General features: G+C 39.2%; 2 protein-coding genes across 3 annotated transcripts in view; both read left to right on the top strand.

Annotated features, from left to right (window-relative positions):
- The window catches only part of LOC308302167 (bifunctional heparan sulfate N-deacetylase/N-sulfotransferase 1-like), a 79,691-nt gene extending 71,676 nt beyond the window's left edge, over positions 1-8,015 (top strand). Inside the window, exons 10-16 of the mRNA XM_080746394.1 lie at positions 241-337; positions 756-879; positions 1,764-1,938; positions 4,158-4,328; positions 4,814-4,923; positions 5,032-5,134; positions 6,001-8,015. Of these exons, the coding sequence (XP_080602520.1) occupies positions 241-337; positions 756-879; positions 1,764-1,938; positions 4,158-4,328; positions 4,814-4,923; positions 5,032-5,134; positions 6,001-6,120 (900 nt within the window). The 3' untranslated portion in view covers positions 6,121-8,015. The remainder of the gene's footprint in view (positions 1-240; positions 338-755; positions 880-1,763; positions 1,939-4,157; positions 4,329-4,813; positions 4,924-5,031; positions 5,135-6,000) is intronic.
- Positions 8,016-9,757: 1,742 nt separating this feature from the next.
- cd74a (CD74 molecule, major histocompatibility complex, class II invariant chain a) lies at positions 9,758-14,214 on the top strand. Of its 2 annotated transcripts, none has more exons than XM_080745711.1 (9): positions 9,758-9,898; positions 10,746-10,918; positions 11,588-11,694; positions 12,209-12,238; positions 12,353-12,436; positions 12,556-12,631; positions 12,750-12,956; positions 13,296-13,358; positions 13,469-14,214. In XM_080745711.1, exons 1-9 carry the CDS (start codon positions 9,810-9,812, stop codon positions 13,474-13,476), a joined length of 837 nt encoding a protein of 278 aa, XP_080601837.1. In that variant the 5' UTR covers positions 9,758-9,809; the 3' UTR covers positions 13,477-14,214. The 2 variants fall into 2 exon arrangements, with proteins under 2 accessions (XP_080601837.1, XP_080601836.1); XM_080745710.1 differs by having other exon boundaries at positions 11,585-11,694.
- The last annotated feature ends 2,073 nt before the right edge of the window (positions 14,215-16,287 follow it).

Genomic DNA, 16,287 nt, shown 5'->3' with positions numbered 1-16,287 from the left:
AAATATATAATAATTTAGTTGACAAACTAGTCATGGCTAATGTTCTTCTGGACACTTTGTTCTATGTTGTGAAAATCTCCCGGAAATACACGTTTGTTTACAATCTGGTCTGTTGGGATTGAAAGGGAGAAAAAGAAGAGTAAATTATTGGTTGCCCTCCTGAAATCCTCTGATGGTTTACATTTTTGTGTTTCATTATTTCAACATTTTCATCTCCTTTTTTTTGTTTTGTGGTTATAGGATCCCTGTGAGGACAAAAGGCACAAGGACATTTGGTCCAAAGAGAAAACATGTGACCGCTTTCCCAAGCTGCTTGTCATTGGTCCTCAGAAGACAGGTGAGACGGAGCAGCAGCACCCCCTCCTGGCAACAGGATGAAAATAATTTAGAGTCTGCTTCTTTGAGGCATTTTTTTTAATCCATTTAAGCCTGTAAAATACCTAAAAATGTCTTCTACGGTTTTCTGAAAAACCTGTTAGACATGTTTCTACAGTATGTCAGTGGTGCTCAAACTTTTTTTATTGTCAAGAACCCTAGAAATATATGTATTTGACCACAGACCCCATCTCAAAATATTTTTGTTCCAGGGACTCCCCTAGAAGCAAAGATTTACAAAAGTTTGCTATATTGTCATTTAAAGAGATATCATCATTATGTCTCTTATATCTCTTGCTCTTTACCTATTTTTCCCCACCTGGCACCTTAACCCTCCTCCACTCGTTGATACATGTGTCCATCTCTGTCTCATTTTCCAGGGACAACAGCCCTCTACCTGTTCCTGGGCATGCATCCTGACCTGACCAGTAATTACCCCAGCAAGGAGACCTTTGAGGAGATCCAGTTCTTCAATGGACACAACTATCACAGAGGGATTGACTGGTAAAAAATATATATACAATGATTATAATTACATTTAACGATGCTTCTCCTCCATTCACGTTTGGTGAATGTAACCTTGGCAAGGGAAAATTTGATGTCTTCAGGCGGTAACCATCGATCATCAGAGAGCGCCCAAACATGCTTACTCTGTTATTCGTTATGTGAAAGCCCTGTGACGTCTATGACATCTGACATCCTACATACAATCCCTTTTATGCCCATATATGGAGATCCCCGTCTGTAGAACCAGCCACACAGATATGGGCTGTCTTCCTCCATATACTGTATGGTCATTCCCATTTGAAGTCCTGTTAGATATGGGCTTAATTCGGTCGCAATTATATTTGTTCCATCCTCTCTGGTTCAAGTTGTGGGAAGCACTTTGTCTAGTTTTGATCTGAAATGAAATCTGAATACCATCACAACCTTCATGGCACATTAACTCATTTATTCCTGGAATATTTAACCAAACTATCCTGTTTATTTTTCATTTTTCTTACGTTTTAAAGTGGTCGCCGGACTCGCCGCGTGTCCATCGTGCACGATCCGATCAAAAAGAAAATCCATGCTAACGTGACCAAGTGCTCCACGGCTACAAACTCAAGTTTAACCTGGGACCCAATGCAGATCTGTTTTCTTTCATACTCGGTTTGAACCGGTTTCCGGTCAAAACAAGAACCTTTTGAACCGATAAACACCTGCCTAGTGTGAATTAAATGAAATAAAGAAATCTGTCATGTCTCATCATTGGTATTGAATGAGTTAAAAGTCACCGACTGAAGAAAGAAAGGGTGTGCAGTAAAAAAAGAAGAAAGAAAGAAATGCTCAAGAACAAATTGTATCAGTCTGTAATGCCTTTCTGTGTTTGTATTGGATTCTACCAGGTATATGGAATACTTCCCCCTGCCCTCCAACACCAGTTCAGACTACTACTTTGAGAAGAGTGCCAACTACTTTGACTCTGAGGTGGCTGCAGAGCGGGCTGCAGCTCTTCTGCCCAAAGCCAAGATCGTCACCATCCTGATCAATCCAGCAGACAGGGCCTATTCCTGGTACCAGGTGCGTCTCCAATAGGGCCTGACGCACATATCTGACACTTTTTTTTTTACTTGACATCAGTAGGCTATTGGTAACTAACTATGCAGCCGATGTCCTGTCCTGATTTCTTTTACCACTTTCAAGCTGGTGTCTCTTATTTATTCCATTTGTTGTAGTTATTACAAAAAAACTTGGATGTAAGACAAGATAATATAGTGTAATTTGGAGGCTATAAAACAGAAATACAAAGATTTTAATTCTCCAGTGAGTGGCAGAATTTCAGAGTTAGTCTGTATCACAACAGCAAATTAAATTGCTGAGAAAGAAAATATGAAGACCCGATGAAATAGTCAGAAATGAAATGAGGCACGCATTACTGGCAAGTATTAGATCTATTCAATCCAAGGTTAGCCAGGGTTATTGAGGATGAAAGCGCATCTCTAATGAATACATCCTGCCTTATTGTGTAGCTCAGAACATCAGTTAAAGGCTCAGAATCATTGATCTTTATCTTGGATCTCATTGAGCTCAAGAATACCGCCGCAGTATAGGAGTTAATGATGGACTGCTGAACTGTCTATTGAGATATGTCACCATGAAGTATTATTTAAAAACTGTCTGGTGGTGGCTCTGTAATATGGAGCGACTTGGAAGCTGCTCAGCTGCTTCATCTAAAGAATAGTTTTACAACAAATGCAATATTTTCTACAGCACTTGAAAACAAGGCAGGCACGCAGAAAGAAGCAGGTTTAAAGCCTGTCGACTAAGCGCCATCCAAATTGCATACCACTACGGTGGGAATATAAATGACAATCTAATTTATTTATAATCTGTCAAGGGAGATATTATTTGAAATTGCACATTGTACTTGACAATGGAAGTAAATTGGTCTACATAATGTCGACAACGATTTGAAATGTATGCTCAGAATATTGTTGACAAGAAAAGAGGCTGCACAATTATCCAGGCACCAGAGGGTGCTGTTAGTTAAGGAGTGTTGAGGATACCAACGCGTTGGTGGTTTTATTATGATCCAACATAACACACTATTGAAAGTATGAAATGAATCAATATTGAGCAACTGCATGGCCTCTTTCTTGCTTAAAGGGAACTATTGTTCATCATGTGATTTAACCTTCTACTGCTGAAGTCACGTGAATTACTGTCAACAATGGAGGTCTGCCATCTTCTCTGCAGCCTGGTCCGAGTTACTTTTGTGAAAAACTTGTATTATGATGCACTGGGTACAAGGATTCACTGCGGGCACGCCATGAATGTTCTTCATGGGGGGAGCGGGTTAAACCCATTTAAGGCTCTTTTCCACCGGCAGCGATAACGATAACGATTTAAAAAAGTGGGTTTTCAATTGAAGTGGATCGGCAGCATCCACCCAACACCGATAAAGACAACGATAGCCGACAACTACATCGTTAGGATCAACAACGATGTGGTTAAGATCACAGTGATATGGAACTGGGTCTCTGACAAACAGCTCGAGGTGCGCTCTGAGCGAGCGGCTGTTAATTAGCGCCTCTTCACATTGATGTCCGATAACTTTATCGGACATCAATGTGAAGGCATAATTATCGCTGTGATATTTTATGGCTATCGTCATCGTTATCGCTGCCGGTGGAAAAGGGCCTTTAGACTGGGAACGCATTATTACACATTATTTTGTGCTTTAACTATTGAAAAATAGCAGATATACAAGCTCACAGCGCAGCGTAGATCTGGTATTTTGTACTGTTAGTTAGCAGTTAGACCATTTCAACCCTGAATTCTGAATAACAGAAATTTGTGATTCACTTCACTTCACTATTAGTCAAATTTGCTGCTTGAATACAGAATACAAGAACTGATAAGTAGGCCATTTTAATTTACCTTCAAGTGAGTGCTCTCAAAAATAAAAACACAAATTATGAACTTTGGCATAGCATTGTGTTTTGTCAAGAATGCTCAACTCTAACATCCTTATATTTATAAAAGAGCACTAAACACTATTGTGTACCGTCAAGCATGCACATCCATAATTATCCATAATAATTATCACTGACCTTACCGTAGCCGCTGCTCTTGCATATAGCACTGTCTGAAAAGAAACGTTTATGTTTTAAGTGTATAGCAATTCAGACTGTTATCCCGATGCCTGTTGTATACGTTAAATGTAATGTTGAAATCTAGCGACGCATCCGTCCAGTGTCAGACACCACCACTGCAACACTGTCCTTCCTGTCCCACAGCACCAGCGAGCCCACGATGACCCAGTGGCCTTGAAGTACTCCTTCCACAACGTCATCACAGCGGGCCACAACACTCCCATCAAACTGCGGGTGCTCCAGAACCGCTGCCTGGTACCGGGTTGGTACGCCATCCATATGGAGCGCTGGCTCAACCACTACCACTCTAGCCAGGTACTGTATTTGTAAGCTGTAAGCTTTTTCACTCACTTTCTTTGTGAGCCTAGGACATGGGGTGCCTTCGTGAATTCACTCCCAGAGCATCAGATCTCACTGAGGGCTGTGTTGTTCAGAAATACCGACTCTAAAAAAGAAATTCAGAGTACTGAACTCTTAATGCTCTTAGACCCACTGAGCACTAAGCTTCTGAACACTCTTAGAGCACAGAGCTCTGAACACGCTCCCAGAACACAAAACACTGTGTGTTTTCATGTCTAGTCAGTTTGTTCAGTATTGAATTCATAGATTGAAAAGAAAGGGTGCGATTTTGGTTTGTTGGAGTCAAAGGAGTGTGTATGTGTATACAGGTATATTGTGTGTGTGTGTGTGTGCGTGTGCGTGTGCGTGTGCGCGTGTGTGTGTGTGTGTGTCCGTCCTTTCTGTACTGGTTAAGTTCTATAAAGAATATCTAATTCTTTATAATTCTCTGTCTCTTCTAGTTGCTGGTACTCGATGGCCAGATGTTGAAGACTGAGCCGGCCTCAGTCATGGATAAAATCCAGAAGTTTCTAGGCCTGGCCAACGCTGTCAACTATCACAAGATCTTAGCGTGAGTGTCTATGTTAAATGATTGTTTTATAAAGCCAAATGTGTCAGAGAAGGCATATAAACAAGTTATTTACATTGATTGCTAAATTTGACCCTCCAATATCTCCAGGTTTGACCCTAAGAAAGGCTTCTGGTGTCAACTGCTAGAGGGAGGGAAGACCAAGTGTTTGGGAAAGAGTAAAGGACGGAGGTACCCTGACATGGACGCTGAGGTACGATGTCTCTCACATATCATTTCATCATTGTCGGGCAGAAACCTTGTTTCTCCAAGTTTTTTTTTTCATAATGTAAAGCCCTGCTTCATCATACAAGACTGTTGCACAAAACTAGCAAATAGCAGATATACAGGCACACAAGAGGCGTTGTGTGATTGTAGATCAGCTATTTTCACTAGTTGATATTTGGTTTAAAAAACAATACTAATATAGATTGTAACTTAACAAATCATCATCATACATTGACTCTGTCTCAATTCCAAACAATTCTATGGTAAATGTTTGCGTTTGTACTTTTCTACAGTATATCTACAGTATATCGCATTAAACACTGAAATAGCTTTAGGCGTTTTTACTGTTTTTACAGTACATAATTTCTGGACAGTACAGTGCTTTCTCTTGCCAGATGCTTAAACTCTAAGTTCACTGTTTATTTTACCATATAAATCATATGGATTGTTTTGAATTGAGGCAAACAAATGGGGGGGTAAAGCATGGGTGCAGTGCAAAAAAATTATTTTTTTACTTGTTCATCACAGAAGAATCTTTTAGGCCAGTGAGTTTCAGATGGAAAAAAATGTTAACTTCTACTTTTTTAAATGCAGACAACGATTTGTTGTCGACAACGATTTGTAGATGTACTGTATTTTAACTCATATGCTGCTATTTTAAACATAGGCTGAACTGTTTTCCTGCCAAATTGTCCTTACCTTTTAACGTGGGCACGTGCACGCATAGTGCATGATCTGTGCGCGACTCATGTAGTAGACCGGTAGACAAGATGACAGCTTTCGAATAAAAAAATCCAGACCAGTTTTATTTGTAAACGTGCAATCTCCTTCCTTTGTTTCCCCCCCGATCAGTCCCAGGCGTTCCTCAGGGATTACTACAGGGATCACAACATTGAGCTGTCCAAGCTGCTGTACAGGATGGGTCAGCCGCTGCCCAGCTGGCTCAGGGAGGAGCTGGTTCACACCAGGTAGCAGCACCACGGCGCTCCACAGACTCACTGAACCACTGCTCAACCCCCTGCCCTCCCGTCGGGGTTCGGGGGCTTGTGACAGAGTACAATGGGAACTCTCTTGATAGATGAAGTGGGACGCATTCGCCCCGCTGGTTCTAGAATGAGAATCAGTATCTAAAGAGAATCGATCAAAGTTGGAGATTTGAACACGGGTTGACCGACCTTAGCATAGTGTGATCTTCATGAAATGGATGGATGGATGAAGGAAGAGTGGGTGAGGAGGAATGCTGCATAGGTGATAACTGGTCCGGAGACGTTTTTGTAAGCGCATTCCCCTCCCTTCTCTTTGTTACACAGTACAAACCAGGGACTTGCAAGCCTTGGTGCAGGATTGTACCATGTTGTCACAGTGATGGCATCTCCTACTTTCCTCAATCACACCTCTCCTTCAACATGAACTAAAATCTTCATCTTAAAATCAGAAGAACGAAGGCTGAGGCTGTCAGCCTGCAGAGTGGGGGTCGAGCTCACTTGAACACACGGCCAATGAATTGTGTTTCCGACTGCAACATGTACTGTATGACTCGTCACGTTCTGAGCACAGTTAAGCAGGCAATGCAGAATGAATGGAGCTACTGTAGATTACTAGCCACTTGATGGACAAGACGACCTGAGCAACAGGTGCCTGTGGTGTCAAAAAGGAATTGTGTGGGATTAGCGGGCATCGCTGACTGAGGCTACATGTTGTAGCTGATAGGCCTTGCTAGAATATAGTTATCGCATTTACAAGTGCCAGGACAGAATCTTCAATATAATATTATGTGGACTTTTGAGGGTTCTTCTTTTTTTCTTTTTTTTTTTTAAGTAGATCTTTTTTTTTTTTTTTTTACCCAGAATTTTTGTTTTAACTTTTCTATGATGCTGTTGGTGATGCATTGCATTATTGTAGAATGTACCACGACACAAAACACTACAGCTCGGTTTAGTTTTTAAGTGTCACAGGCGCAGATGTACAATAGCCTGGTTTGTTAATTTGTCAGTGTCTTAACCTCCTCTAGAGTCATTCTCATGGCTAAATCAGCAGGATCCCGCAGGATGAACGTTGAAAGCACAATATTTAAAAAGTACTCTAGAGTGACCATCATTTCTCAACATACTCGTCGTCGGAAAGCACAGTCATACAAATGGATCTTCTACTACAGTCTGTGAAGGTAAACATAAGCTAGCTAAAAATCCATTTAATACACACCCCAGTCCAAGAGTTTCAAACAGGATGTACAGAAAAAAACAATATCTGGTTGGTACCAGTTTTCAGCAAGGGGTGGGCAGTTGTCAAAGATTTGTCCTGTGTTTCATTTCATCTAGCAGTTGATTTTAAGTTGTCTCTTTGGGAGAAAAAAACAGAACCGATGCCAGGCAAAACCAACAGTATGACTTGTAGACCGCACGGGCGTGTCTTACCACTGCAACTAGATGTCGAGCATTGATTACAGAAGCTGCTCTTTTTGCAATAGTTTTGTACGATGTTCTGACGTAATAACAATGCACATGTTGGTCCTCGTTTTATTTCCTGACATTGTAATGTACATAATGCGCAGCGCTTGATCAACCTAAATTATTGAATGTGGGTTTACACTCGCCATCAGTCCCTTCTCACAGTGTGAAATGTCTGTACTGTACTAAAGGGAGTGGACGTGTGTTGTTCTTTTACTTCATTTCATTGTACGGAGGTGCAGTACATTATGTCGACAAGATTGTTTCCTTCTCACATCCTCTCACTGCCAACTGTTGTACATAGGTACCGAATCTCTTCATATAAAGTATTAATTAAAGTGATAACGCATAACAGCAACAATGGTACTAATCTCCTGGACTGTATGATAAAGATTTGTAATTGTTGTCAATAATTTTTACAGTGTAACTAATATTGTCGGTGCTTTTTAATTTGCAAATAAAACACCACTGTATTTTTCAGTAGTCGGCCGTTTTACGTTCTTGCCTCGCTAACCTCATTGTCTTCCTCCATTTTTTTTCCCTCACTTCCACTTAAAAGATGACAAGTAAAGAGCTCTTGCAAGACGTTTTGTGCAGAAGGAAGATTTTCTAAAGGCTTGAAAACGACTATGTTTAGTGAGGATTTGTCTGTTCTACACAAAACGTATTTGTTTTGGTTTCATTTTGTGCCTGTCCCTTGTAATTTAGTCTAAAGCCAGTTGTACAGGTTACTAAATCTCAAAGGAACTTGTCTACTCTACCAAATATTATGATCATGAATAGAGTACTTGTAATTTATTTTTGTCTGTCTATTAGTGTTTCAGGTAACTTTGGACAAAAGGAAATTGTATCCTAGAATCATATGGCTTTCAGAATTTTCTAGTTTGATCTTTTTCATAGAGAAACGCAGAGGCGTCATTTGGGTATGGCAAGGTATGGCATCTGCCTTCGCGCGCATGCAAGACACCAGTCATGTTGCCATATCTTAGCTTTTGCTGAACTGACGCCACTGGGGAAACGCCCTGCAGAACAAAGGGGACATGGCTGTTCCAGGAAATGTAATAAATAAATGTGATCTGAGTCATCATTAATGCATTCTTTTAGGTCAGGGATGACCTAATAGTACATTCCAGACCGATCTAGTCTTGGATTAGTATCCCATTACTAACATAAAATCTATCATTTATCATTCTGTCGTCATTGCCATTGTACATTTTACACCTTCCTTGAGCTGTATAAGATGATTCTGATTAAGAGAAACTCATTTAAAGAGTATATTTCACATCTAGAACGGTTGTTCTATTGTGCTTTTTCTCAACCTTCTATTTAAACTAATCTCACTGTTCCACGTCTCAGAGATACATTTACATTTATTAATGTTTATTTGGTAGGGACAATACAAAAAAAAAAAAAACAATGTATCAAGTTGTAAAAACATGAAACCGTTGCATTGTATATCGTTTATAGCCATGGATAATTTGCTACCCCAGTCCCTGTTTAGGCCTTTCTATACCTAAAAAGGTCTATTACAAAAAGTACATTCATGAAGCTCTAATCTAAAAGAAAAAGGTACAAAATCATAACATTCCCAAATTACTGTCAGAAAGCAGTGACATTAACATTCTAAAATGTGTAAAATTTTCTTAATTTGTATTAAGTCACAGGTTGTAACTTTGAGTTATGATTTATCTGACAGGTTATTAGTTTTGGTAATTATAATACCAAAAACAGATATTCAGTTTGTGATTCAATTAAATCAGAAGATTTATTATAATAAACCCATAGTCAGTGGAGTAGTACAGCTTGATTGTTTAGGCTTGGATACACGGTAAGTAAACAACAAAACAAATTAAAAAAAGAGTAAGTTGAACAAAAAACTTTTATCAGGTTATAACAATGTATACATTATTATTTATATTTATCCTTTTTAAAGAAGTCTGTAAGTTAGGCCTGCTTAATGCCAATTTCATTAAATTCACTGAATGTCTGCCTCTAACAACAAGTGATGATGGCTCCAGTCAGCCAATGACAGCCCTGTTAATTTATTTTCAGTCTAATCCAGAACACCTACAGTGGAACTCGGGACTTTCCCGGAGTCTGCATCTTTCACTTCACTTTTCTTGTCTGGCTTCCGTATTTACAAGCGTATAAGATAGATCCATCAGACAGTGACCAGTTAGTTACATTGAGGACCTTGACAAGAGCTTGAAGAACATGGAGACATCTCAGGAGACCGCACCACTGGCCACCGGGAGCCTGGCAGGGAGCCAAGAGGCCCTTGTCCTCCCAGAAACAACCAGAGGGTGAGATACGCTTCGTACATTTACATAAACAACTAAATACAGGTAGACCGCTGAAATTATCAATCAAACATGATAAGATATTCCATGTTTTATTCAAAAGTTTCATTTTCTTAGTAATATATTAACATATACATTACATAAGGTAAACTAAGCTTAATTTTTTAATTCTTAAATAAAATAATAATAAAAAAAATAGGGTTAGGGTTCAAAGTTTTAAATTAAAAAATAGTGGCCTGGAGATTGAAGACAATTTTTTTAAACTAATCTTTTTTAGATGTTATTCAAAGGGTGAAAATTTACTTCAATAATTGTAAGACATTTGAATTGAAATGTACTTAACAGGGATATCCCGATCACGTTTTTTTGCTCCTGATCCGATTCCGATCATTTGATTTTGAGTATCTGCCGATAACAATTTTCCCCGATCCGATCTTTCGACAATGCATTAAGGAAAAAGAAAAGAAAAAACGCATCCTAGTTGTCCCTTAAGTTTTTTTTTATTATTATTATTTTTATTTAAATGACAGTAACCATTCTATCCAACTAGGATATAGTTTATTTTTTCATTTAGTGCAGTATTGGGTCAAAACAAAATCAAAATAAAGCTCATCAACTTATCCTTATATAAAATAAGAGTTTTCCAGATATTTTTCTTCCAATTCCGATCTCTTGAAAATCCTGTGATCGACTCCCCATCTCCGATCACCCGATCCGATCGGGACATCCCGATTAATAAAAGTCCTGATTAATAAAAGTCTTTTGTTACAATAAACTGTTTTCTTGCCTTCCCCCCACATGTTTCCAATTATTTTTATTGACAATCATTTCCACATTTTCCTCTGTCTAGGGGTTCCAACAGACGTGCGTTCAAGGTAGCAGGGCTGACCACACTGGCCTGTCTGCTACTGGCCAGCCAGGTGTTCACTGCCTACATGGTCTTCAGCCAGAAGCAGCAGATCCAAACACTGCAGACCAACGGTGAAAACATGCACAAAGAGCTGAAGAACACCCGAACCCGGAGTAAGGAAATAAAATACATTGTACAGGGGGGCAAATACAAAGATGGTTTTGTTTATGGAAGATGGGCAGTATCGGAAGGAATATTAATGTTATATTAACCCACTCACTCTAGATTTTAACCACTTTAACAATTATTTTATGCTTTAACTATAAAAAAATATACAAATCGTGAACATTTTTGCAAATCTTTGAATATACCGTACATTTTTTATTTGGAAATAAATATCAAAAAGTTGATGACATTTGATGACTACTGTATGTAGGCCAAACGTGTCCTGAATATCAGTTCAGTAAAATACTGGTCTTCAATCCATGTCATTAATTCACCAGGTCACTGGTCATTCTAGCTCTCGAATTGAGTTTGGCTTGGTAGGAAAGAAAATCATCAGTATAGACTGGAACTGTATAAAATAGTGGTGGTAGAAAAACCACTGTGTACATTCCATTCTGATCTAGTCCTAGATTAAGATAACTTAACATTCTATCATTCATCAGTCATCATTGCCGTCATTTCTTACCTCTTGAGCTGTGTCACACTTCTGTGGTCCAGAAACGGTTTAGTTGATTTTACGGGTACATTGATAGACCAAGAGGAGAGATCTCCACCCTTCAGTCTGGTGTTCAAATTCCCTGATTAGTCTGTCAATGTCCTCCCATTCTCCCCAGTAGTGCCAGCTGTCCAGATGCGTATGCCTATGAACAGCATGCCGATGATGATGGACTTCACTGAGGAGGAGGCATCCGCTGAGGAGGAGGCTGACAACAAAGCCATGACGGTACTTTGATCGAACTGTCACTACGTGGCAGCAAATTTTAAAGCTGAAATAAAGTCAAATAATACATTCTAAATGAATATTGTGCTAAAGCAGTGGTTCTCAACCTGTGGGTCAACAGTAAACAAACCAACAAAAAGTTTAAGTGTATAGAGGGTTTATGCACATTTCTAAAGTGACAATTTAAGGACTTTTTAATGCCACTAAAATGACAAATTAAACATTGGCCAAATTGTTAAATATTAGTGGCAGAAATTGTGAAAATAGACGATCTACTTGCTCACAACGCCTCGCAACGCGAGGGGTTGTGGATCTGCTGTTTTCACAATAGAACAGTGTTCTACAAAATGTAATTCCTCAACTCTTAGTGCTTGTCAGGGTGGGGGGGGGGGGGTCCCAGTTAAAATATGATTATTTTGGGGGTCGCGACTTGAAAAGTTTGAGAACCACTATACTAAAGTATGATTGGTCATTTTCAATCTAATATTTGTAATATATTTTTTTACTATGCCACCAGAACCTGGAGCAGGTGAAGGATCTCATGCAGGTGAGTCCATCATGCTAGTGGTCAGTGGATGCCCTCATTGCATCAACATAATTATTCTCCTGTACTTGTAGATTGTCTTTGTAGTGGATTAACACAACTTGTGTGTCTCACCAGAACTCCCAGCTACCCCAGTTCAATGAGACATTCCTGGCCAACCTGCAGAGCCTGAAGCAACAGATGGAGGAGAGCGAGTGGAAGGTAACGTGCATGTACTGTACACACACACACACACACACACACACACACACACACACGCGCGCGCCTGTGTCCGATGTTCTTATTATGTGTGTGTATAATAAACACATTGTTTTCCACAGGGCTTTGAATCCTGGATGCGTCACTGGCTGATCTTCCAGATGGCCCAGCAGGCCCCTGCAACCCCCACTCAGAAAGGTAAAAGGCCCTACATTGTGATGGAAACCCACATAGCCAATCAACATGGCACTGCCAACAGTATAATCTCCAACAGAAAATGATGTTAACCTGTCTTCCAACACTCTCCATCCCTCAGCCCCTGTCCTCCAGACTAAATGCCAGGTGGAATCAGCCGCCCAAGGTGGAAGCGTGTGGCCTGGGTCCTTCAAACCCCAGTGTGATGAGCTTGGCAACTACAAGCCGATGCAGTGCTGGCACAGCACTGGGTACTGCTGGTGTGTGGACAAGAGCGGCACTGAGGTCGCTCATACCCGCATCCGTGGCAGACCCGACTGTAACAGAGGTAGAGAGTCAGCATATTAAATATATAGCATATATAGCATATATAGCATATTCGATACACAGTATACAGTACCGCTAAAGCAGTGTTTCTCAAAATGTTACATTTCTCGACTTGTACTCTGACAGTGTACAAATGGAACCAAATGGACCCGTCAGGTTTCATTTGGTTCCATTTGTACACTGTCATAGTTACAGACTTGTATGGGTCCATTTAGACCCACCCTAAAGGAACATATATTTTAAAAGTATATTGTTGTATGTATTGTATACAGCAGCCATGAATGACCACACTAAGGGTTATCCACATTATCCATGTGTTCTGTTTATTTCTCCTGTGTAGCCGGCCCACGTCGCATGATGACTTTCCACAAGATGATGCAGCTGAAGCCCTTCAGTGAAGCTGGTGAGCATTTCAGTTTACCTTTAAAAACTATGCACTGCAATTTGTTCTTCATATTAATGGCTAATACAGTAGTATACAAATAATCATGTTTCTGTGGCTCTTTTTTTCAGATGAGTGAGAGAACTCGACCAGACTTCCTTCGTCACCTAATCTTTCCAGATCTATCAGAAGTCATATTTCTTTTAGCTTCATGAACAGAAATATTCATGACACTTTATCATCAATTCTATCATGTACAGTGGTGGAAAAAGTACTCAGACTTTTTACTTAGGTAAAAGTATCAATATTAGTGCAATATAGAAATACTCTGTTACAAGTAAAAGTCCGGAAGTGTTGGCATCAAAATGTTCTTAAAGTACCAAAATAGCAGATCGGCTATTTTCAAATAGCCTATGTATGTTTTATAGTATTATAATTTATATCTACAAAGTAGCTTGTAACTAAACCTTTCAAATAATTGTAGTGTTACGAGATGTAGTGGAGTAGAAGTAAAGGTTTTGGAAATCGGAAATACTCAAATAAAGTACAAATATCTCAAAATTGTACTTAAGTACAGTACTTAAGTAAATGTACTTAGTTGCTTTTCACCACTGATCATTTAATCTAAGCTTTAACATAAATGCCAATATAAGCTGCTACTGTGTTGTTTTACTTTTGCTTTGACTGCCAATTGTAATGAATCTACCGGTATGCTTATAAAGCATTCATTTATGTGATAAAGCATAACAGCAACAATGATACTAATCTACTGGACTCAGACTGTATGCTACACTTTGTAATAATTATTGTCAAATGTTACAATGAAATTAAACTGTCTGTGCCTTTTAATTTGCAAATAAAACACTATTGTATTTTCTTTAGTAGTCAGCATGTTACTTTCTTGCCTCATTCGTCATTAACCCTCATTCTCTCCTTCTGTGTGCCCACAAGTCATTGCAGGTCACATTCACTAAAATGAATGTTTTTGTAATGTTGTAATTGTTGTTTAGTGGGGATTTGTCTGGAAGTCAGATAAAACTTAACTCTTTGTTGTTTTGGTTTCATTTTGTAACCAGATGCCTGTCAGATACAAGAATCAAATCTGTCTTAACAACATGCTATCTAAACAACATACTCTACTTCTGCATAATCTTAATATCTATCAAAAAAGTAGGTGACAAGAAGGGATACTAGGAAGGAATGTGAAGTGGGAGTGAGTCTAGACTCTAGACTCTAGTGCAGGGGTGGGCAACTTTGATGATGGCGAGGGCCACTATATTTCCACCTTCACTCCAGAGGGCCACATTGCATATTGCTACGTCCTATGTACTTTGTCATTCTAGTATCTCATACAAAAGAAGCAAAAATAGCAGATCTACAAGCTCAAAACGCATCCTGAATCCTGAATTATTTGTTTTATTTTTTAATTGGAATCCTGAAATGTAACATTTTGATTTAATTTCAAACGCATTTAGTTATATACTCATGTTAACTTTATGAACCTAAATACAAATACATTGGACATAAAAGAAGACATTTTAATACTACTATACTAGTCATTACGCTACTAATATAGACTGACGGAATTAAAGCAGGTCATGTTTGGAATTATAACAGCTGAAATCAATAATATATCAGTATTCCGGTATTAACCTGCGGGCCGCATTAAGTGAAGGTGGGGGCCGCATGTGGCCCCTGGGCCACCAGTTGCCCATGTATGCTCTAGAGTCACAACTGAGGTAGGGAGGTAATTGGGGAGCTACTGTATAATATGTATAACAGTAATATGACAGTTTGTGAGCAGACATGATAGGGTCAAGGAGTCTGCCATATTCATATGAAGGTAATCACTTGTACCAGTGATTTGTGCTGTCATGAAACTACTTTTTTCTATTGCAAACTGCTAATAAACTCTTCAATCTATCAATCAATCAAAAAGGTATATGCCCTAAAGTCTTTGCATTGGTTCTGTGAACTAAGCTGTTACTTTTTAAAATACTGAATTGTTTCCACTCAGTTTTAGCCCATTTTCCGTCACAGAATCACTAGATGTAACAGTAGGTGGAGATCTGTGATCATATACGCAAGACTAGGTTACTAGGAAATTGTTCTGTAGCATCATATAGATTTCAGACTTTTTCTAGTCTACCTTAGCGTAATAGGGGAACATCCATAAGCGGAAGAAAGAGGATCTTGCTGTTATTCTCAGAAGTATATTGGGTGAATGTTATTGGAGCCATCATTAATACGCTCTGTAGATCACTGGTTCTTAGACTTTAAACCCAGAAGAGAAATATCTCCCTGGGACCCAAACTAGAGAAAATAGCTGATCAGGTGTATTTCTTTGATTTTTTTTTTTTTTTTACATTAATGACATTTTAGTAAATTATAAAATAAATAAAAAATACATAAAAATGGGTCCCTGACCCAATGTTTAGGAACCACACTGTACTGGATGAGTATGTACAAGACCAGGTCTAATAACAGCATGGCTTCCCTGCGCAATCTTTAGCTGTGGATGGATAGCAAGTTACTAGCAGTTTGTGAACAATGCTAGAACTCTAGGGTCTGAGCTACGGAGCCTAATATTTCCGGAGCTGTGTGGAACTCCATATTTGGGCTAATATGAAATGACATGAGGAACTCCATATTTGGGCAATATTTATACATCCTGAATCCAATTCTATCCGATCCTATTCTGTATTCAAATTGCCTAATGGGTAGGTGTGAGGATGGGTAGTCTGTCGTTCGGTGGACCACCACAGTGGGGGGGCCCGTCAACTGTCAAAAGCACATAAATGGAGATTTTCAACATGCACTGATGATCATGTCAGATGTAAACCATCCAACATGAAGTGGGGTCAGACACAACAGATCTGTAGCTCTGCTGTGTCACATAGTACGAGTGGTGTAAAGTAACATTTACTTAGCCTACAGTTGAGTACAATTT

Source organism: Nannobrachium achirus (genome assembly GCF_963921795.1).
Source record: "Nannobrachium achirus genome assembly, chromosome: 17".
In the NCBI taxonomy this organism is placed as follows: Eukaryota; Metazoa; Chordata; class Actinopteri; order Myctophiformes; family Myctophidae; genus Nannobrachium; species Nannobrachium achirus.
Note: the sequence above shows the minus strand (reverse complement) of the source record. Positions and strands in the feature narration are given on the sequence as shown.